This window comes from Nycticebus coucang, chromosome 11 (genome assembly GCF_027406575.1).
Source record: "Nycticebus coucang isolate mNycCou1 chromosome 11, mNycCou1.pri, whole genome shotgun sequence".
Lineage (NCBI taxonomy): Eukaryota > Metazoa > Chordata > Mammalia > Primates > Lorisidae > Nycticebus > Nycticebus coucang.
This window is the reverse complement of record NC_069790.1, coordinates 52,328,115-52,350,420: the sequence shown is the minus strand read 5'-3', so window position 1 is coordinate 52,350,420 and position 22,306 is coordinate 52,328,115. Positions and strand designations below refer to the sequence as shown.

Below are 22,306 nucleotides of genomic sequence, written 5' to 3'. Positions count from 1 at the left end.
TGTGAAACTGACCCCTGCACCATAGTGCCTGAAATCAGGGAAACCTTGTATGGACAGACACCAGTTGTAGACCAATCTGACATCCATCCTACTTATTTTTTTAACCTCATGGAAATTTATGGAAGATGTCTGATGAAGTTCCTTAAATTAGTTGGTCTTGGTTAAGGTTTAAAACCTTGGTTTGCTGTGGGGAAATTTTAGGTTTTGATAGTCATCCAAAATCTCTATATTGTCTCAGTTTCATTGAATAAAAAAAAATTTACCACAGTGGATTTTTACATCACACCTGGTATTTATTCCACCCAAGAGGTCATGTGCTTCGGGAAAGGCAATGGAGCTGCCCTCTGCAAATATCTCTAACTGATGGTGTAATGATGTTGACACCTGCTATTCTAAGCTGTTGTTTTGTAATATAGAATTTGATTATCTCTTTTCACTGAATAAATACAAATGTTAGGATAGGCTGTAAAAGTATGCGACCTTTGTTCAATCTAGCTTCCAAGCTTTGCTCCTGATCACCTGAAGTTCTTTTGATTAATAAGGCTAGTCACGAAAACTCAAGATTACTAAAAAGAGAGAGGAGGGTATTCAGCCTTCTGGTTCTAACTCTAAAAATCCCACCAATGCAAGTGTACTGTAAAGCGAAGTTTGCTTCAAGTGGCCTCTGTCTCAAGTTTAAATGAACGCCCAGTAGGGTGGAGTTCTTACAACATCTTATGCGGCATAAGCGTGTCTGTGGGTGTCAGGGCACGCGCAGGACTCACGGGAACCCACTTTCGTAGTATCGCTCTCACCTCAAAGGCTGTCAACTCTTACGCTCCTCCCTGCGTGCACAGCCCACTTCTTACTCCCACCTCCTAAAACCCTGCCCCAATTCTCTCATTGGAGAATATTCCTCTCACTCCTATTCCATAACCAATCACTAGAATGCTGCTGGAGAGCGGCCGAGCCAATGGGTATGCTCGTTTTGGCAGCTGCCGGGTCCGGGGCGTTGGGAGGCGGTGCTGGGGGCGGAGTGCGCTGAGGGGATTAGTTGCCATTCCGAGTGAGGAGTGGGTAGAAGCAGCGGCGGCGGCGTTTGCGTTGGGGCGGACTCTGCGAGCTCCAGGCACTTCGAGGCCCTTTCCTCCCCACCCCTGTCTCCAGGAGTTGGGGTACCGGCCCTCCCTGCAGCTGCCGGGTTCTTCGGCGCGTGAAGCCCCGCGAGGGCTGAGGAGAAGGCTGCGCGCGGCCCCCGGGCTGCGTGATTCGGGCCGTTGCCCTGTCAGCGCGATGCCCGGGGCTGCGGCTGCGGCTGCGGCTGCGGCTCCGGGCTCCTAGCAGCGCCGGCTGTGACCGCCACGCGAAGCCCAGCTGGGCGGTTGGGGCCGTTGGACGTTTGTTTTCGCAGCCCTCCCCTCCCCCCTCGCCGAGGCGGCGGGGGTGTGCGTTGGAAGGGGGAGCCCAGAGACTCCTCCCCCTCCCTGTACCCCCGCCCCTCTCCCTTACTCGCACGCACTATCGCGCCGGCTCCCACAAGCTCGCGCGTCTCCCGCCCCGCGCCTCCGTGTCGGCCGGCGTCGTCCGGGGCCCGCGAAGCCACCATGTCCACTGCCGCCTCCTCCAGTTCCTCTCAGACCCCTCATCCCCCGCCGCAGAGGATGCGGCGCAGCGCCGCGGGCTCCCCGCCTGCCGCCGCCGGGAGCGGGAACGGTGCGAGCGGCAGCGGCGTGGGCTGTGCCCCGGCTGCGGGACCCGGCCGGCTGCTGCAGCCCATCCGCGCCACTGTGCCCTACCAGCTTCTGCGGGGCAGCCAGCACAGTCCCACGCGCCTGCCTGCCGCCTCGCTGGGCAGCCTCCAGGGGCCCGGCGCGGCCCGCGGCCCCAGCCCGCCCAGCCCGACGCCGCCGCCGGCCGCAGTCCCGGCCGAACAGGCACCCCGGGCCAAGGGCCGCCCGAGACGGTCCCCTGAGAGTCACCGGAGGAGCAGCTCACCTGAGAGACGGAGCCCCGGCTCGCCCGTGTGCAGAGGTAGCGAGCCCAATCCTCCCGTCCTCCCTGGCTGCGTCCCCCCGACGGTGCCCTCCGTGGAAACTTCAGCCTCTCCGGGCTTCTCTTTGCTAGTGCATTATCGAAGGTGTGAAAGTGGCTCTGGGAATCTCAACCCCCTGTGGTCGCTGCGGGGCTTGGAGGAGCAAACTGAAAAAAGCAACTTTTATTTGACCCTCACGCCACCCCTCAGATTTTATCTTCCATCACTCGCCTGCTTCGAAAGGTTTTTCAGTTTAAGAGCTGATTAGCTCACTCATGTGTTTGCTGTTTGTAGTCGGGGAAAGAGGAGCTGGGCAAAACACTTAAACACGCATACAAACTCTCCAGCAGCGGATAAGGTGGTGGTTGTAATCTCTACAGCCTCTTTGTGCTTTCCTGCAAAGTTCCTAACGTGCCTTGTAACTATGGGGATCATTTTTTTTTTTTTTTTGGAGGGCTGGTGGCTTTAGTTAAGATGTAAGGATATCTGCTAGATGTGTAGAGGGGACAATTTTGAATGTGCAATTGGAGTATGTACGTTTTTTTTTTCTTTCTTCCAGTCTCTCTCTACTAGTCATGCATCAGAGTACTACTACACTAGAAACAGTTTTTGCCCAACCCGAGATTTTCATGGTAAATTCCTAAAAACCTGTTTGTGGAATGTGTTCATTTTTTCCTTTCGTTTTTTAAAGTACACTGAGATATTCAAGGATCTCAAGTTTCTTTTTTGTTAGATGTCAAAGGTAATGGTGAGCTGGAGGATGCTTTGGGCTTCCTTTAGTGTTTTCTGTTTTGTTTTGGTTTTGTTTATGTCTAGGGACACAGTGCATGATGTAGTTGAGTCCTCGGGGAGAAAAGGAAGATTAGCCAAAACAGGGATGTAAAGCTTATAAGGTAGAGTGGAATAGCTAATACTATTAGATACCAGGCTAGAGCTACAGATGCTGCTGCTGCTGCTGCTGCATTGTGGAGGGAACAAATCATACTGAGTGGAAAAATCTGGTTTGAAGGGAAACACCATCAAGCTCTACAATGTTTATGTGGTATGTGGAATTTTTTAAAAATGGAGTTTTCTCAATGAAGGTGTTAGAGTTGAAGAAAGTGGTTGCCTGCATTATGATACATTTCAGTTTTGGTGTTTTTGTTTTAACATTTTAGCCCTGTAATTAGCATGTGGCTAACGCACTTGTTTTCTGGTCACTTGATGGGGAACCAATGTAGCATATAGTGTAGTGGGATGAGTACGTGGGCACCCAGAAAGACATCCTGTAATCTGTATGCACTGGGAGGAATTTGCTCCCCCACTCCTCCCTCAGGTCAAGCCAGCTGCTGCAGAAACTGACATCCCCCAGCAAATCCTGAATGAATGAATGAAAACAACGTGATCCCCCTAATAATGACCACAACTGAACACACATCTTTGGCTGTATTTTATAGAAAAGGCCACCATTTTCTAACAGATTAATGCCATATGCAACTCTCTTGCACATTTTCTAGAGTTACACAAATTGAGAGGTAACAGAATGGAAAAGAAAGCAGCAGTTACGGTATATTTTGTGTGGTTTAGCTTCAACAGTGCATAAATTGAGTTTGGGGATTTTCTTTTAGGGACTAATGTAAGAGGCATAAACATTGCAGATTGTGTACAGAGGGTGTTGTGGGCAGAGTAAGGGAAGTTCTGGCAATTGCTGCAACAATATAATGGCCATCTAGTACCTCCTCCCCTTTTGTTGATAAACACAAACATCTTACAACAGATAATAGTACAACTTGTTTTCAAAAGCCTTAATTGCTTACAAATTACTTGCTTCATCAAGTAGTTTTAATGAAATTTGTGATCAGGCTTAAACTCTCCTTTTTGTTGGACTATGGCACATTCCAGTTCAATGCAATTTTAATGCAATCATGATGAAAATACTTTTCTGAGTGTGGTTGTGCAGCAGACATTTTCAGTGTCAAAGATGGAAGGGCTTTCTCTGCTAAGGATTTTTTTTTTTTTTTACTGTTTTTAACACCAGGTGGTTTTGTCAGTTTCTTACATTGAAGTGATTTTGAATGCAGGCTCTTATGCCCCCGGTTCCCTGATTATATTACCCTATGTTACTTCCTCCACATTCTGCCTTGTTCTCCCCACTCAGATTATAAACTATACAACTAATCTGTTCTGTTTACTTAGCCATTTAAAATCCATGCTATTAACAGATGATTTAATTTTTCGAATGATTATCTTCCCAGTTTCTTTTGAATTCTGCAAGGTTCTGACTTAAGTGTATTTTAGCCTCCGTTGGTCAAGGCTCCTGCCCCTGCCACTGCTGCTGCAGACACTGACATCACTGTACTGCATGAATGAAAAACAACGTGTTCCATTTCTTCTGCTCTACACCTTCCTTTTCTGCATATTTCAGTGTTGTGTGTGTATAAGATGGTGGTGTTATACTGCATTTTAAAGTATATTTAAACATATTAAGTAGATGGTAGCTTGAGGGATATGTATTAAGTATAGAGGCATATTGTTTACAAAAAGCTGCAAGTGCTATGGGCATTTGGACTAGAGGTGACATAAACTGATCATTCAGTATTCATTTTATTTGGAGTGATGGTTATGAAAGAAAATAAGCTTTAAAAACATTCTTTTGGTAATTCTTTTACTGAGAAGAAATTATGAAACAACATAATTTCTAAACATATCATCACGTTCCTCTTATTCTTAGTATGCGTATTTGTAAGGCTGAGGCTACAATAATAGAGAATTTATATTAACATTTCACAAAGCTGAGGAAAAACTGAATTCTGTAAATGGTAGCAACAATTTTAATGTTATACTGATTTATAAAATCCAACAAAGAGAGATGGTAATTTTCTTTATTTTTATAGCATAGTTTTAGATAATTAAAACGGCTGCCATAATAGAAGGTGCATAAATCTTCAAACATTTTGCTCTGTATAGAGGAATTTTACAAATTGAACTTTTGTTTATGCTCTTGGATCATCTTTTTTTTTTTTCTATTTTTAAAACTTCAAGGTTTGTTATTTATATTCATTTCCATACTTCTGCCATTAGCAAAATGTCACCCTCTCCCTTGTTTGGTTCTGAAGGGTCTTGAAGTGGTGAATGACAAGCTGCTGAATGCATCCTCAGGCTCCCTGTGATGTGTTTGTAATAGAAGTAAAATCATAAAGTATTATGCAAATAGTTATTTTTTTGTAATGGTAATATATAAAGTCTACCTTTGAGATAAAGAGAACAACAACTCAGATGAGAATATAGCAGGATGCTAGTGTTGAAACTAATGATCTTTAAGCTAAAATCATTAGTAACAACCAAAAGAAAATATAAAGTTGCTTCTTTCTGAAACCTGATAGAGCAAAATGCTTGAATTTAAACACAGAAAAAATACTCACATTTTACTGTGCAAGGTAGTAAGTAGCAAATGCAAACCCTGTTGTAGTTTTCTTTTTGTGCAGAGTAGGATGAATTATAAATCCTAAAAGATGTAAAAACAGTTGCATTTAGAGTACTCTGGATGGAGAATATTGCTTATTTTTTAGTGTAACGAATCGAGTAATTAAAACATGGATGAGCCTGTAGTTTATATAGCCCCTGCTATGAAAAGTAGAGTATGTTGGTTACTGATTTAACATATTAAGTTTATTTAGGCCTAATACTCTAACAGATTGCTAACTCTAGGTGAAATTTGATTAGACTTTTTCATGAGCATCTTGAGAGCCTTATTGTTTAATACATAAAGAAGTTATGATTCTATTTTAAAAGACAATACAAAGCCAGCCAGCATATAATGTTGAATGGCTGCCTGCAATATATATATTATGTGTTTTAATTCATTCATTTGCTTAGTTTTTTATCTTTTCATCAAATTTTTCTTTTTAAGTAATTGTTTGTGCTGTGCTCAGTTTGGAGAATACAAGAATTTTTTTTTTCTTTTTGCAGTTTTTAGCTGGGGCTGGGTTTGAACCCGTCACCTCCGGCATATGGGGTCGCTGCCCTACTCCTTTGAGCCACAGGCGCTGCCAGAGAATACAAAAATTTTAATAATCTTTTTCTCTTACTTTTTGGAGATACCCATTTTCTTCCTATTAAGTCTCAGGCTAATGTTCTAGGAAATTAAAATCTTCCCTCCCCATTTTAAAATTCATTTTCTTAGCATGCTTATGGGAAAATTTCAAAGCTTTCCTATACTAGAGGGAAAATATGTTGAAGTTTTAGCTTTTTCTACAGTGACAGGGTTCAAATACTGATTTGGGGGAAAGGTTTCTAGTCTCTGAGAACTACACTAAATACAATGTTCATTATTTATGGACCTAAAGTTTTCCCATCTTAGGTGTTTCTGCATTTTAGGTTCTGAAAATTTCTAGATTAGTGAGTGAATAGCAGAATAGATAAATGAATTTATAGGTATTTAATAATTCTCCTATCTTATGTTCAAAGATTAAATTCTTCTCAAATAACCATTCTGAGAATATTGAATATTGAGTACCTGAGATGAATAAAAGCACTTCAGTCAAATTTTAACTATATTTATAGTTCTGTGTGTATACACGGTAGCCATAAAGTTTGTATAAGATTGCACTTGAACTTTATTGCCTCCTTGTATATATTAAACTGAAAATCATTTTGTTAATTACAGTACTTTTTACAGAAGGCCATTTCATTCACTGTAATGTACAAATTCTGCAAGGACTCAGTGCAACACTGGGGAAGTGTTGAAGGACGATAATATCCTCATGGTCTTTATTTTGTGATAATGTGGACTATATGCGAATAAGAAAAAGGAGTAACTGGGCTCCATGGCGGTGAATAAAATAAAAATAAATGACAGTGTTCAACAAGTGGCTACTTGAGCCACTGTAACCTTGAGAAGGTTTTTCTGAAGTTTGAAATTAAAAATTTCTAAAAGCCTGTTTTATCAAAATCTTTGCATTTAGTTAATAATCTGCCAAGGAGTATATACATATACTTACGACTTTGTTATTCTTAATTTTAGTTTGGTCTTTCCTACAGCACTTAAAATTCCCAGATACCACCAGAATAGGCTTTTCTATAACACCTGTCCTGGGTCTGTGCCTGGTGCTAATGTCTTTATTTTGTCTTCAATATATAATTTTATTTTCACAAATAACTAAGGAACCAAATCACTCACTCTTTCTGTGCTATGTACTGTTAATTATTTTAACAAGAGATTGACCTTATCTAACTTATGGTCTCTAACTGGCTTGTCTAAAATAACCAAAGGAAAGAGAAGACAGGTACACTTTTACTGGTATAGAAGTCTAGGGAACTGATGAAAGAACCAGAAGCTGTCTTTCCTTCTCCTCCTTATCTGAACCCCTGGAAGTGGCCATGGCTTCACTTATCCAGCTGTTCCACAGAGTATTTATGTTTATTCTGTAAAACAGATTATAATGAATTTAGTAATAATTCTGATAAATCTAAGGATTTTACTTGTATTATGAACAAATTGTGGAAATCTCATTGTAGTATCCACAGTGATTCAATTTTGAACAAATATGGCAGCTACCTGTAAGCAGTATTGTTCACTCCAAGTGAATGTTACTGAGGCAAATACCAGGGTATTTCATGGATACTTAAGTGACTTCCCCTTATAATGCTGTAGCTCTAGTTTTAGGTAGGAAGAAATGAAGAAAACATACTTGAATGCCAACTATATGCTGGGCAATGCTTATTTTCCTTCAGCAAAAAAGTGGGTTTAGAATACAAATCTTTTGATTCCAGATCAAGTGTTCATTCCACAGGACTATCCTGTTGCTCCTAACTTGGTAAGACTGTAATGTTGATTAGCTGTGATTTCTGAGCTAAAAGAATGACAAAGGAACTAGTTTTCTTTTGTTTCCATGGCACTGTTATGCTGTGTTGGAATTTACTCTGACATTTTCAAAATATCTAAAAATGTGAGACTTAGTTTGGTAAATGTAACAAAAATAGAATTAGGGATCGACTGGTCATTTTTCTCCATTTCTTTCTTGCATAAAGTTGTGTGTGTGGGTCGAGGGGAATCTTTGTTCCTTAGGAATGAAAGATGTGAATTTGATTATATCTGGCCTTCCTTAAATGTAACCAGAATCTGTACATCCTTGAATCACATTATAATGAGCAGAAGTGTTCTTCCCTCTCCTCCCTTCATATAGGTTAAAATAAGTTAGTTATATATTTTGCTAACCTGATGATTGCTTCAGGAGTTACTAAGCAGAGACTGATTTCAGGATTGGCCCAGTAACTGGCACTAGGTTGATTTAACACTCTTGGCCAAGAGCCTGCAATTTGTGCATTTGAACTCTGTGTGTATATAACTTAATGAAGTGCCACCATGGTGCGTTTTAATGATGGCTCACCAAAAAAAAAAAAAGATGAGTTAAAAAATCAGGTGGAACTCATGGTTGTATGGCAAGTTCTATGTCCAAATCTAAGTTACATTTAGGTATGTTTCATAATGAAAGGCAAAATTGCTAAAACTTGCTGCTTGGTATTACTGAAGGTCAAATACCTATCAACTCCTGGATAGTCCCTTATTTATCCAGTATGGCCATAAGAGAGGACTTTTGTGGGTAGTCCATGTAGCTGATTTTAACTTTTACATTACTAAAAGATTAACTTTCTGATGAAACATTTTCTGAAATTATTAGACACTTGATTGTTTTCTAAGAGTAAGACATAAATGAACTCCTTGTGACTTCATTAACTATTAATGTTATTACAGATAGTATTGAATATAAAATTGAGGGAGTATTGACTGACGAGTTATGCTGTAACTGAGTTTGTAAGTTTGCCTTTGGGAGTATTTGCTGTTTATCTTTCTTTCTTTTTGTTTTTTTTAGAGACAGAATCTCATTTTATCGCCCTCAGTAGAGTGCTATGGCGTCACAGCTCACAGCAACCTCCAGCTCTTGGGCTTAGGCTATTCTCTTGCCTCAGCCTCCCGAGTAGCTGGGACTACAGGTACCTGCCACAATGCCCAGCTACTTTTTGTTAGTGTTTGGCTGGGGCCGGGATTGAACCCGCCACCCTCAGTGTATGGGGCCAGCACCCTACTCACTGAGCCACAGGCGCTGCTGTTTTCCTGATGAAGATGAAGCATGTGTGGCTATATTATTCTTTAATACTGTGGTTCTCAACCTTCCTAATGCCATGAGCCTTTAATACAGTTCCTGTGGGTCACGTTCCACAGGTTGAGAACCACTGCTTTACTAGTATAACCTGGCTCTCTTTTCTAGAATTAATTATAAAATAAAAGGCCAAAGAAATTATTTTCCAAATAGTTCCAAACAAGTACGTGTTAGAGACAAAAGGAAATACTGGGAAATAATATAGATTTGAAATTCTATTTTCAGTTTTAACATTTGACTGATAAGAAGTCACTAACTCTTTGCATCTTATTTTCCCTATCTTTAAAATGAAGGGGGTAGGATTTTTAAGATTTTAGTTGGGTAGGGAAATGATTTCTGCTATTGAAAAAAGTTCATTAATACAACTAGATAATTCTTAAGAAATCAGTTATATTTTGAGCTTTTATGTAAACCACTCTTGACTGGAACTCAGTATACTTTTATTAATACCTTTTATTAATGCTTTTATTAATACATGTATCTTTTCACAGATGAGGAAATGAGGTCCTGAGAAGTAATTTGCTCAAGGTCATGCAGCATGCACAAGGACCCAGAGTAATTCCCCTGTAACGCTTTAGTCCTGACTTTAAGATAGCTGAAAGTTGCTTTTGGAACCCAGTTTATGGGGTAGGAAAGCATACACAATGGGTTATCCCACTGCTTTTATAGTAAAGTCATAGAAAGGCTAAAAATAGCTTGGGGGGTTTGGATGAAGAGAGAGCTAAATTGGACTAGACTCTAGGGGCCATAGAACTTAAAATAGCTGTAAGTATCCCCAGTGATTCAAGCCCCAGGTATGCATGTCATACCACTTTGAAAACTTATTATGCCATAATTGGGCCTTCCCCTTAGTCCTTAAATGGCCTACCACTTTTTAAAGACAGAATTTAGCATTAAAATTTTAAAACTTCCTTTCTCATGATATTTCAAAATGTGGGTAGAATAAAGTCTTTTGTTGTTTTCATATTTAGGGACGTAAACTTTTAAAAATCTGCCCATTTATAATAAAGTATCATAAGGCTTCATTTAGCTCCAGCATCATGGTTCTTTACTTTTATCATCTTCTGATATTTTAGCAGCATTTAACATGGTATCTTGGGAGGGAGAGGGGATGGAAGGTGGGTGGGTTGATAGAGGAGGGTAGTAGGGGGACCACGCCTATGGAGCATATTGCAAGTACAAGTTGGATCTATCAGGTGTAGAACACAAATGTCTTAATGCTATAATTGGGTAAATGAGGTGAAGACTATGTTGATTAGTAGGATGTAAGCACTCCAATTTGTACAAATAACACATTTAATCCCATAATGGCATAAATGCATTTATGATCTATGTACAAATGACTTAATAAAAAAGAGAGAAAAAAGCTTTTTCTGCATCAAAAACAAAACAAAACATGTTATCTTTTATATCAAAGCAAGCAGTACTACCTTAAAAAATAATTTGACTTAGCTGGGCTCTTTAACTTCTTAGTTTGTTGATGTGATGTAGAAAAGAAATTTCAATCTCTATATTAGTAATTTCTACTTGGCTGTTTGAGCATTTTTTTATTTGAGTGTCATTTGTGCTTACTGTAAGCTCTCCATAATAGTCAATGTGGAAATGATTCCTTTTTACAAAAAACATTCATTAGAAATTATATTTGTTGTTAGATTGAAAGTCATATATGAAGTCTGTGTGATGGATAAAGTTTCTCATGATATTCTGTAATTATATTTACTTTCCTTCTTAAATACATTACCTTATAATGAGTGAATTAATATTGGTATCTTGACTAAAACTAGTAGGGCTTAGTTGTTAAGGGTTACATTAGGTCTAGTCATACGGAAACTATATATTCCTCATATAAACTTGTGAAGTGATCCTTCCATGAAAGCACAAAAAGATCATAGTAAAATACAAATTTGTTTATTAGCTAGTTGTTTATAAACAAAATGTATTATGATATCTTTGAAAGTTCTGTGACAGGCCAGGCATGGTGGGTCACGCCTGTAATCCCAGCACTTTGGAAGGTCAAGGGAGGGGTATCACTTGAAGTCAGGAGTTTGAGACCAGCTTGGGCAGTAGAGAGATCCTATCCCTACCTACCAAAAAAACAAACAAAAAAAAAATTAGCTGGGCTTGGTGGCACATGCTTGTAGTCCCACCACTTAGGCGGCTGAGGTGGGAGGACCTCTTGAACCCAGGAGAGGTTGTGAGCCATAATGACACCATTGCACTCTACCCTGGCAACAGAGCAAGACCCTGTCTCAAAAAAAAAATAGTTATGTGACAATGTCACTTTCTTTTTTCTAAAGTATTTTTGGGGTTACTTTGATGTATCACTCCTGAGGATCAACTGTCCTTTTCCTGCTTCAAGTTAGATCATTTAAGTGTATAGCACTTACTAAACAGGGGTTGGCAAACATTGCTAAATGTAGTTTCATTAGTATTGCAAAATTGGAGATTTAAACTGTGCTCAGAAATTAGGTTTTTGAAAAAAATCTGCAATATTCTGTAATATTTTGATAATATAACTTTGAAAAAGTATTTTGAAATTGTGTAATTGCATACAAGAGTGAACCATTATTAAAAAACCATCTAGTTCAGTATTTGCTCACATTTTATCTTTTTGAGTAACATGGCCATTAATTAATGTACACATAGAGATTAGTGTAGCTTTCATGTAGCTTCAGTGATCATTCAAGAAATGTTTGTGTTAGGTATTATACTTGTTAGCAGTACAGTGGTAAACTAATGTATTTTCTCATCCTTTTTCACACAGCAGATATTTATTGAATCCATGCTATGTGTGAGGAACTACATTTGGCCCTTATAAAATAAATAGTGTATTCGAGGTGCAATCGGTGTGTTCATATTTTATCTCTAAACAGTGTTACTTCATTTAAAATTTGCTAAGCATTTGATCCACTATTCCCTCTGAACTTTGGTTTTCATAATATGAGTTATTATACTCTTATGCTTACCTAAGTTAGCTTGAACTTTTTGGTATTCTGTTTTGAAGTTGCCACTCTGTTTATATGTATTTTTCTTTCATTAAATGAAACTTAGAATAGCTTCGTTTTGTGGTTTCTATAATATATTTAAATTTTTTTTTGTCCATATTTTGTTTATTCCTTTATCAGTGAACACTTTGGTTGCTTACACCTTGTAATACTGCTATGAACATGAATGTGCAGATATACATATCCCTTTGAGATTTTGCTTCCAAATCTTTTGAGTATATACCTATAAGTGAAATTACTGGATCATGGAAATTGTTTACTTTTGTGGATGAACCACCAAACTGTTTTCCGTAGTGTGTGTACCATTTTACATTCCCAATATATTTAAATTTTACATATGTTGTTGCTTGTATTTATTTTCATATACTCTATAAGTTAGAACTAGAATGATGACACTGGCACTTTCTCTCTCAGCACACATATACACACACCTCCTTGCAGAAGTCTGAACTGTATTGTTGGATGTGGCTTCTTGTGTAGTAATGTAGTAATATGTAGTAATAATGTGTAGTAATCCTGGACAGTGATGCCTTGTGAGGTTACTGAGATGAGTAGGGTTTGGCTTTGACTAAATATCTGGTACTGGTGAACTAGAATGGAAAGAGAGAAGTTTTGTATATGTTACACTACCATTTATTTGATATCTTGATCGTTCGATCAATTTTTCTTTCTTATACTCAGAATTTACCTATTTTTGATTTTTATCCACTTCATTTTTTACATTAAAGAATTATTACCATTATAGCCATTAGTATTACTGCTAGTTGTATTAGTTTAGGACAGATGCTGTATTTTACTTTGTTCTAAGCATGTGGAAAAAGAAAAACATCTTTATGCAGATATTCCTGTTTCATGAACTGTTACACTTCATGGTAAAACAAATGATGTTAGATGAATCATATTTTCTGAGGTGATTTTTTTTTTTATGTTGCATGTGGAACACTGAAGAAAAACTTAAGGCCCGTGAATATAACCATGTAATACACTATCTGAAATTGCATATTGAAATTTTAAGAAATAGGAAGGGATAGGTAAAGTAATGAAATTTATTATTATTAACATTTGTTCTTTTTAAAATATTCCATTCTTGAATTAAGTACCTCAAAATATAAAAGAAAGTAAATTATGTAGTACAATAACTAAATCTTTTGATTATTTGACCCATTGTATTACTTAATAATGTAGTTATTCTAGAACAGCGTTTCTCAACGACCCACAGGAACTGTATTAAAGGGTCGGGGCATTAGGAAGGTTGAGAACCACTGTTCTAGAGGCTTTAATAGTTACAATTTTTCATCTTAACTAATTTTAATGTTTCTATAACTGTATTCAAGGTAATTTTGGTGGATGTGTATGCCTCACCAAGTAACACCTGTATCCTTATAGCATTCAACATTTCCTGCAGCTTCTGATATTTGCCCTGCAGTGAATATTTGCTAAATCTTTACATAGGATTTACATAGAGATTTCTGTTTTAGCTGTGTACGTAGCTGGCTTCACATCACTAAATGATTGTTAGAGCATGCAGTCCTATCATGTATCTGGCAGAAATTGAATAGGTTATGTTTGTGTTGCCATTTTCTAAATGACTAAGGCTTTGAGTAATTAATGGCTTCATTGAGGGCCCATCATTCAGTATTGGTGACGGAAAAACACTGGTTTAGACCTTCACATAAAATAGAAGAATCTGGGTGCTCTTGCTGGTAGAAATAGGTAGGACAAAGATGGGTGATGTCAGGATAGTCCACATTTTGAAAGACAGTGGGTTTCTACAGACTAAGTTTCTAAGTCACATTTAGAGTTCTGTGATCTAGGAATGCTCTGTGGAATCAGCTTTTGTTTTAGAGAAATTCAAAACCATCTTTTTAAAAATTTGATGTGCTCTTTCAATTAAAAATTTAAATGTCTTTGTAGTCCCTCCTGTCTTTAGACTATGGTTATACTGAGCTCCAAGTAGGGAGAATATGAAAAATAAATTTGCACTTCATTATAATTTAAAAAATTTTAAACTGTAAAACAGACTCTGAGGTGGTTATTTGTTTTACAGAATGTCTCATTTAACCTGCATATAAAATGATAAAATGATTCTAATTACCAAAATGTTATTTACACAAACTTTGTAGGAAGTCAGTTACGTAAGGTTGAGGTTCATCTGAAGTTGTAAAAACATTACTAAATAGTGTAATTTCTCATTGCTAAATAAAATGTTTTATTGACATTTAGCAAAATTAATATCTTAAGCTATTATAAATGAACATAAATAGATCTTTTCTATTCCCTTTCTAGTCATTTTAAAATTAATTTGCTGATCAACCCCTAAAAGGGAAAGAACTCATATGCACTAATAATTTTATTTCTCTCATTTTTCTGTAAAAAGATATGATTATATTAGGTAACTATCCCAACACCTTTTCTGGAATATTTTGTTCTTATTTAAAAAAGTATTACTTCAGTTATAATTACATAAGAAACTGTTCCCAACCAGCTTCATGGAAGAGTATTCCTCTTCCCTTCAAGAAAAACTTCACAAAACCTTTTTCACGTATTGATATTAGGAGGGCAAAGCATAATTAGACTGAAACTTAATGTTGGATTATGATTTTATTTATAATTGTGTGTTCCTACAGGGTGATTTGAACTTAATGTTTCTATATGTACTTAAGAACCAAGAGATTAAGTGATCAGCTAATCTTTATTCCTAAAGGTCTTCTCAGTCTGTGTGCATACAGTATCTGTGTATGTGTGAAAGTGCGCTCATGCCTGCACACATAGGCAAAAGCCCTACAGTTCACATTCCTTTCTTAGTAATCATTGAATAATCAATGGCTCTTAATAACTTTCTCCTTATAGAGGTTCACGGTCATCTTTTTGTGATACTTTAAGTAATTTAATATACTGAGTGTTAGGCAGTGACTTAAGAATTTTGCTCACTTCATTTAAGATAAAGTCAGTGGACACCCAACTTGACATAGTCCTGAACATCTTCCTTATGTGTAAGGGGAAATTTACTATTTATGGTGTTACAGTTAACATTTCCTTCCTGGAGCCATGTGTTAAATACTAAATTTCTTGACGAAACTATTTACTTTTGGGTTATTTGGTAAGAAATAAGTTTGTTGTATGGGTATAAAGAAGAATTTATCAGTTCAGATATAAATTCCCCATTCTGAATTATCTGCCATGTTTAGAATGACAAACCAGTTATCTGCAGTTTAATTTTCTCAACAAATTTATCATTTTTCTCTGCTTAAATTGGCTTTGTAATTTTTGAGCAGACAATTATGTTGGTATTTAAATTCCAAATTGAAAAGTATAGTTAATGTATTTTTACTGGCTAGGGTGGGTATTCTTATACATAGTACCTGTGTACATAAAATTAGAATACCCACAATCCTGACATTTTACAAATCTAAATATAAAGGGTACCAAAAAATATATACAAATTTTAAGAAAGGAAAAAAAAGCTGTATTAAAATTGTAATACTTAAGTCACATGTGACTTCTATAATTACAAGAGATAAAAGATACAATATACAAGATAAACATTATCAGTATATATTGAGTATTAATAATTTTAATACAGTTTTTTCCTTTTTAAAAATGTGTATACACTTTTTGGCACTCTCTGTATTTTAAAACATTACTTAACTGTCTTTGGATGTTTTGCTCTTGCCTTAATCTTCTTGTTGATCCTGTTACCATCTCTATGAAAAGTATCTATGAAAAGTTTTAATTTAAAGTATATTGAGGCTCGATGCCTGTAGGTCAAGTGGCTAGGGCACCAGCCACATACACCAGAGCTGGCGGGTTTGAATCCAGCCCGGGCCACCAAACAACAACAATGACAACTATAACCAAAAAAAAAATAGCCAGGCGTTGTGGCAGGGACCTGTGGTCCCAGCTGCTTGGGAGACTGAGGCAAGAGGATCACTTAAGCCCAAAGTTTGAGGTTGCTGTGAGGTGTGACACCACGGCACTCTACCCAGGGTGACAGCTTGAGACTGTCTCTAAAAAAAAAGTATATTCGATCTGTGTTTAATAAAAAAGAACGCATCATACTTCCTTAGTAGGGGAATTCATATTCACTTTACATGCTTAGAAAAAATGGCACAGTGTGTATTTTTCTATGCTACCAAGAGAAGAAAACCAAATAACTTATTCACAAACTTTTTATAATTACAACTGGGTCATTGTTTTAATGATTTATAAGTAATAAGATATGATTAGAATTATAGTTATCAAGATAAGAGTTTTGAATGATTTAAGTTTAAACTTAGAGACTTGGTATGGAAATAGAGTTGGTTTATTTTTGTTTATGGCTAAGAGATATTCAGACCTGGAAGATCATTGGATTGAGTTCTCACTTGCTGCTAACATAATCCTTGAATTTTTTTTCTTCCATTTTTTCCATTGTACTGATCCCTGTGTCTTGTCCCATCTTCTCAGAATTATCTCCTGAATCTGGTGACTTCTTTCCCTTCTCTCCAGACCCTAATTATTATTTGTTATTGGGACTGTTGGAATTGTCACGTGGTAAGTCTTCTCATGCCAGTTGTCTCAACATCTTTAATTCAGCCATTGTTTTGTTACAAGCATAGTCTTTTTTTTTTTTTTAAATCTGATTTTAGTAAAAGATTTTTATTGGTTTCTTGGTGGATAAAGGGTAAAGCCCAAAATCCTTAGCTTGACATAAAAAACTTATCTCAATATCTTCCCTGACGTACCTTGTATTTCTGCCAAACTGAACGTAACTTTTTTGTTGTTGTTATTTTATAACTCCATATTTTGGATACATTTCCCCTGTCCGGAAAACCTGTGCCTCCAATACTCTTCCTTTTTTGCCTGGAAACTCCTACATGTTTTTTTTTTTTTACAGTTTTTAGGTATCTCCTTTCTTTGTGCAAAACATTCCTAACTTTTCCAGGTAAAAGGTGTCACTTCCCCTGAACATTTGAAGCACTGTGTTTACACCTTTATGTCGTACTATAGCTGCTTCAGGAAGAACTCCGAACCTGTGCTTGCTTTGAGGAAAACATTCCTTAAACAAAGTTTTCTCTCTTTAAACAGCAGAAGAATCATCAGTACAGAAAAAGACTTCTGTGATTGAATGTTGGGTGATCCCATACACCAAGCAGAAGATACCACCTGGGTGTCCTCTAATTGAATTTCCATACTATCTATTTCAAGAAAGCCTCATATCTCACAGGCTGAGAGCCCAGTCCCCAGAACTGCCCCCTCTTTCAGACACCAACCATAAGTCTGGCTCCTGTAATTTCCAAGTAACAGGCCTTAAGTTGCTTCAGATCCCTCCCCCACCCCATCCCCAGTTTTAATTAACTTACTAGAGCAGCTCACAAAATTCAGAGACCCATTTATATTTACCAGTTTGTTATAAAGGATATCACAGAGGATACAGATGAAGAGGTATGCAAGGTGAGTTATGGGACTATGGTTGTAGAGCTTACATGTCTTCCCTGGGCACACCATCCTTCAGGAATCTCTGCATGTTCTATAATCCAGAGGCTGTCCAAAGAGCCCAGACCTCTTGGGTTTTTATGGACAACCTAAAGAAAAGTGATTAGACTGTGAAGTGAGACTTTCTCTGGAATGAAAGTCTTTTTACTCTCATAAAGGTAAGGGAAGCCAGGGAGATACTGTATACTGAGGTCTGCTCCTGACACAAAAGACGTAATTAGAGGTAGTTATGAACCGGGAACCATGGATGAAAACCTATCAAAAACCCCACAATAGTTGTTTACAGTGTTTGTCTTCTGGCATTTCAGTTTCTTGAGAGCAGGAATTGTGGACTGTTTTGGATCTCATTGTCCACATTTCCCTGAATGTGTTTTTTTTTTTTTTTTTTTAGAGACAGTTTCACTCTGTTACCCTAGGGTAGAGTGCCATGACAGCAGTCTAACTCATGTAACCTCAAACTCCTGGTCTTAAGAGATTTTCTTGCCTCAGCCTCCCAAGTAGTTGGAACCACAGGTGCCACAATGTTTAGCTAACTTTTCTATTTTTAGTAAAAATGGTGTCTCATTTTTGCTTTGGCTAGTCAAACTCCTGAGCTAAAGTGATTATTCTACCTCAGCCTCCCAGAATGCTAGGATTACAGGTATGACCCACTGCCCCCTGCCTAAACTGAATGTTTTGATTTCATTCTATCAGTTTGCCTGAAATTTTACTAATTAAAGATCCTTTGAGATTGACAGTTATCTTTTTAAAGTTCAGATTTCTCTGAAAAGGTATCATTGAAAGTCATTGTCTTTGTATGAATTAGTTCAATTAGATTATATTCCTTGTGATACTAAGCTGAGAACAATAGTATCAAGAGGAGAATTTTCTTGAAGGAGATAAGGTTCTGATGGACATAAATACTTTTTGGAGAGAAAAATGTTAGTTTTCAGTAAGACTTGATGATGTGGACATGTGAAAATACAGTCCCTCATCTCTGTGTGATTCTACATCCCAAAACTTAGAACTCAGGTTAACGTTGGCATCTCTGTTGACCTGAGTTTACCATTTCTAAAAAGGTTTTTTATGGTTAAGTCCGGTGTTAAAAAGATTCAGAAAGTTTAATGTTATTATGTATTTTAATGTCGATAAGCAAAGTTGTTATTAGTCATATATACTTATCATAAGTATATAAGTATATACAAGAATGGTGTCTCATTCTTGCTCAGGCTAGTCAAACTCCTGAGCTAAAGTGATTAGCCATACTTACAATTTCAATGCGAGGTGAAATTATATATCACCTTGCGTTGACAAAGAAGTGATGAGAATCTTGACCAGTCCCTCAAGAAGAATATCACTCTTCTTCAAACCTATTCAGAGAGATCACCTTAGGGAATTATTTATGTATCTTGACTTTTTTGGAAGTCTTTTAAAAGAAATATCTTTAAATCTAGAGCATTTCATTTAGAATACTTTCAGTGAGAATGAATCTCTTGGGGTTTTGAAAATAACCAAAAGTCATTAATTGGATACAGAGTGATTGTAATTACCTTATTTTTGATGACAAATTGTGATGTTTATGCGGTGAGACTCACTTTAAAATTTGATTTGAACTATCTGCAAGGGTAATTTTAAGCCTTTCTATAATGGAGATTTCTTTTCTTTTCTTTTCTTTTTTTTTTTTTTACTTACTATTTTTTTTTTTGCAGGGGCCGGCCTCGAACCTGCCACCCCCAGGTATATGGGGCCGGTGTCCTGTTCCTTGAGCCACTGGTGCCACCCTATAATGGAGACTTCTATGAGTTCATCTAATCCTGTTTTCTCTCTTTCTTGAGCCTACTTTATACTATATTCTCTAGCCCCCTTTGATAAGGTTAAATGTTTGATAAGGCTAAATGATAAAGACCATTTTCATCCTTGTTTAGTAGAAATTGCTAATTTATCCTCTTCATTCTTTCTTTCCCCTCATCTACCAACTAGCTGAGAGAATCTAGTATAGGACTCTGATTAAGGCCCTAGGTGAGTAGTGGAGCCATAAGATGAAGGGAGTCTGAATCCCTAAAAGATTATGTGGGGGACCATCTGTCAGAGAGATGGGTATTGGGCTTTTATTGTTACAAGGACTATTTTTTTTCAAATTGTAGCTGCTAGCATTACCAATTTTTCTGTACCTTAGAGTTTAAAGGAGGTGGTCTGCTACTTTGAAAATTCACGTTGGGAGTCTCACTCTTTCCTCATCTGAACTGTCTTATTGGCAAGAGTGTTTTGTGTGTTGTCAGTATTTCTGTGTGTATAGGAGATACTCCATCGAGTTTGTGCAATTTTGGTGTTTATTGTGATGTAATTTAACTAAAGATTACTTTTTGATTACATTTAAAAAGCATCTTTAAAAAAAGCTCAAAGATGTTTTAAGCAATGGCAACCTCTTGGAAGTAAGCCCACAGTCTTTCAGAGTGTCTGGTGAGAACAAGAAGTATAGTGTATTTGTCGAATGATCTTATTTTATATAGGCAAGTTGTGTTTATTGGCTTTTACTGTGTATATAGTTCTGTACTATATGAACTTACCCTAATTACTTATTTACAAAAATCTAAGCATAGAAATACATTTATATAGGTGAAAATAGAATGATAGTGGGACCTGTCTTATATATACTTTATTCACAATGACTTTATTTATTTATTTATTTTTGAGTCAGAGTCTCAAGCTGTTGCCCTGGGTAGAGTGCCGTGGCGTTATAGCTCACAGAAACCTTCAACTCTTAGGCCCAAGTGATCTTCTTGGCTCAGTTTTTCTATTTTTACTAGAGACGGGATCTTGCTTTTGCTCAGGCTGATCTCAAACTCATGAGCTCAAGCTATCTATCCTCCTGCCTTGGCCTCCCAGAGTTCTAGGATTACAGGCATGAGCCACTGTACCTGGCCTTCACAATGATTTTAGATGAGCCCCACATGAAGAATCTTAAAGAGAAATATGGAGCTGTTCTATTTGAGGCTCTTTCACAAAGTCTGCTTTGGTAAATAAGGAGGTCCAGAATATATACCAGGCAATGTTTAGTTTTTGAACATTTATTTCATAATAAGATCTAAGGAGAGGATAGATAAATGATACCTACAAGTTAATAAACAAATGTTGCTTTAGAACATGTATTAGGTGTTAGAGAAATGAAAACGTGGCAAATGCCTTGCCTTTTAAGGAGCCCACTTTCTGGCATGTAAGTCTTGCATTAATCATTTAAGTGCAAAGTAAATAGGTTTCTGGATTATTTTTTCTTTCCTCTCATGCTAAAGTGAAAGTAAAATATCTAAAAGTAAAATATATAGGTGAAAAGAGAGAGATACAAGTGAAATAAATGAATTGCATTAGTTATAATGCTCAGAATATATACTGTTCAGTTGTTGTCCTATTCTAGCACTAAATACATGGAAGAGATTTAAAATTTGAGTCGCCTTTTTTTGTATGATTGGCGTGGTGTGGTTTTGTTTTCCTCACACTTTTCAGAGGAGATACTGTTCAGTTTTTTATGCCAAATGCCTTAGCTATTCTAGATATTGTTAATAAGTATTGCTGTATCCAAAACTATAATCGAGATTAATTCACTGATTTCTTGGGAATTTAGATTACACAATACTGTTTAATTGTTAAGGGATACTTTTTTTAACTTACATGCTTACTTTTTAACTTTGGTTAATTTTTGTCTCCTGGGCAGTGCCATTTTGAAGCATAGTTCAATCAATAATATTAACTGATTATGTTCTACTAAATTATAAGGACCAGTTTTATGGTTCTTCTAGAGAAATAAGATATTATGCTATTCTAAAATATTTCATGGCGCTTTTCCTTACACTTAGTCATGCCACTAGTAGTTTTATTTCTTCAGTTGCTCTTTGGTCCTGTACATCTTTTATACACAACATTTGTAGAATTGTTGAAGTGGAAGGTGTTCTGTGTATGTAAACACAGAGTGGTGTTTTACCATGTTCTGTTTTACTCCACAGCCTCTACCAAAGTGTCATTTGTGTAAGACATTTTCCTTCAGGATGTTTCTCACAACTTTTGGCCATTTCCAACTTTAATGAAGCCTTCAGTTTTAGATAAAGTACTGCTTCACAGCTTTAGATTTGATTTTTTGTGTCAATATTTATGAAAGTAAATGCTAGAATAAACATCTGTGTTTCCTTATTTCTGAAGTCTTTATTCTATCAAATGTATTTATTCGGGGTATATTTTAGAGAAGTGTAGTTAGTTTTAGTTGTGCATTTCCTAGTCTACAGCACATTTACCATTGCTGGATTTGGGGACACAATGTGGGAGGAAAATACAGCTTGTGGGCTAGATTTAATTTACGAGGATATTTTGCATTGAGCAAATCATTGGCATCCAGACATTTTCTATACAGATTTCTATTTATCATTTGCCTAGCACCACTAGATTAACTGGCAATCATATCTTATTGAGGTTAAGCAATTACTCTTTGCCTAAACCTTTTCCCTTAATCTCTTCTACTATTCACCTTGTTATTAGGGTATTATGAGTTAATCTGCAGTTATTATTACATAAGCAGAGTATTTAAATGCTGGAATCTTTTGTTTATAAATTGTATGTTGTTAAAATATATTTGAGTTTAGATTCTACAAATTTTCAGTTTAGAGATAATGAGAAGAGTTATTCACTTGTCTAGGAGACTGTTTTGTTTT

General features: G+C 37.0%; 1 protein-coding gene across 3 annotated transcripts in view; it reads left to right on the top strand.

The window, feature by feature from the left end:
- The first annotated feature begins 1,073 nt into the window (after positions 1-1,073).
- GLCCI1 (glucocorticoid induced 1) overlaps positions 1,074-22,306 on the top strand; it is a 126,774-nt gene continuing 105,541 nt past the window's right edge. For all 3 annotated transcript variants that reach the window (XM_053553636.1, XM_053553635.1, XM_053553634.1), the window contains exon 1: positions 1,074-2,010. In XM_053553636.1, the coding sequence (XP_053409611.1) occupies positions 1,584-2,010 (427 nt within the window). In that variant the 5' untranslated portion in view covers positions 1,074-1,583. The remainder of the gene's footprint in view (positions 2,011-22,306) is intronic.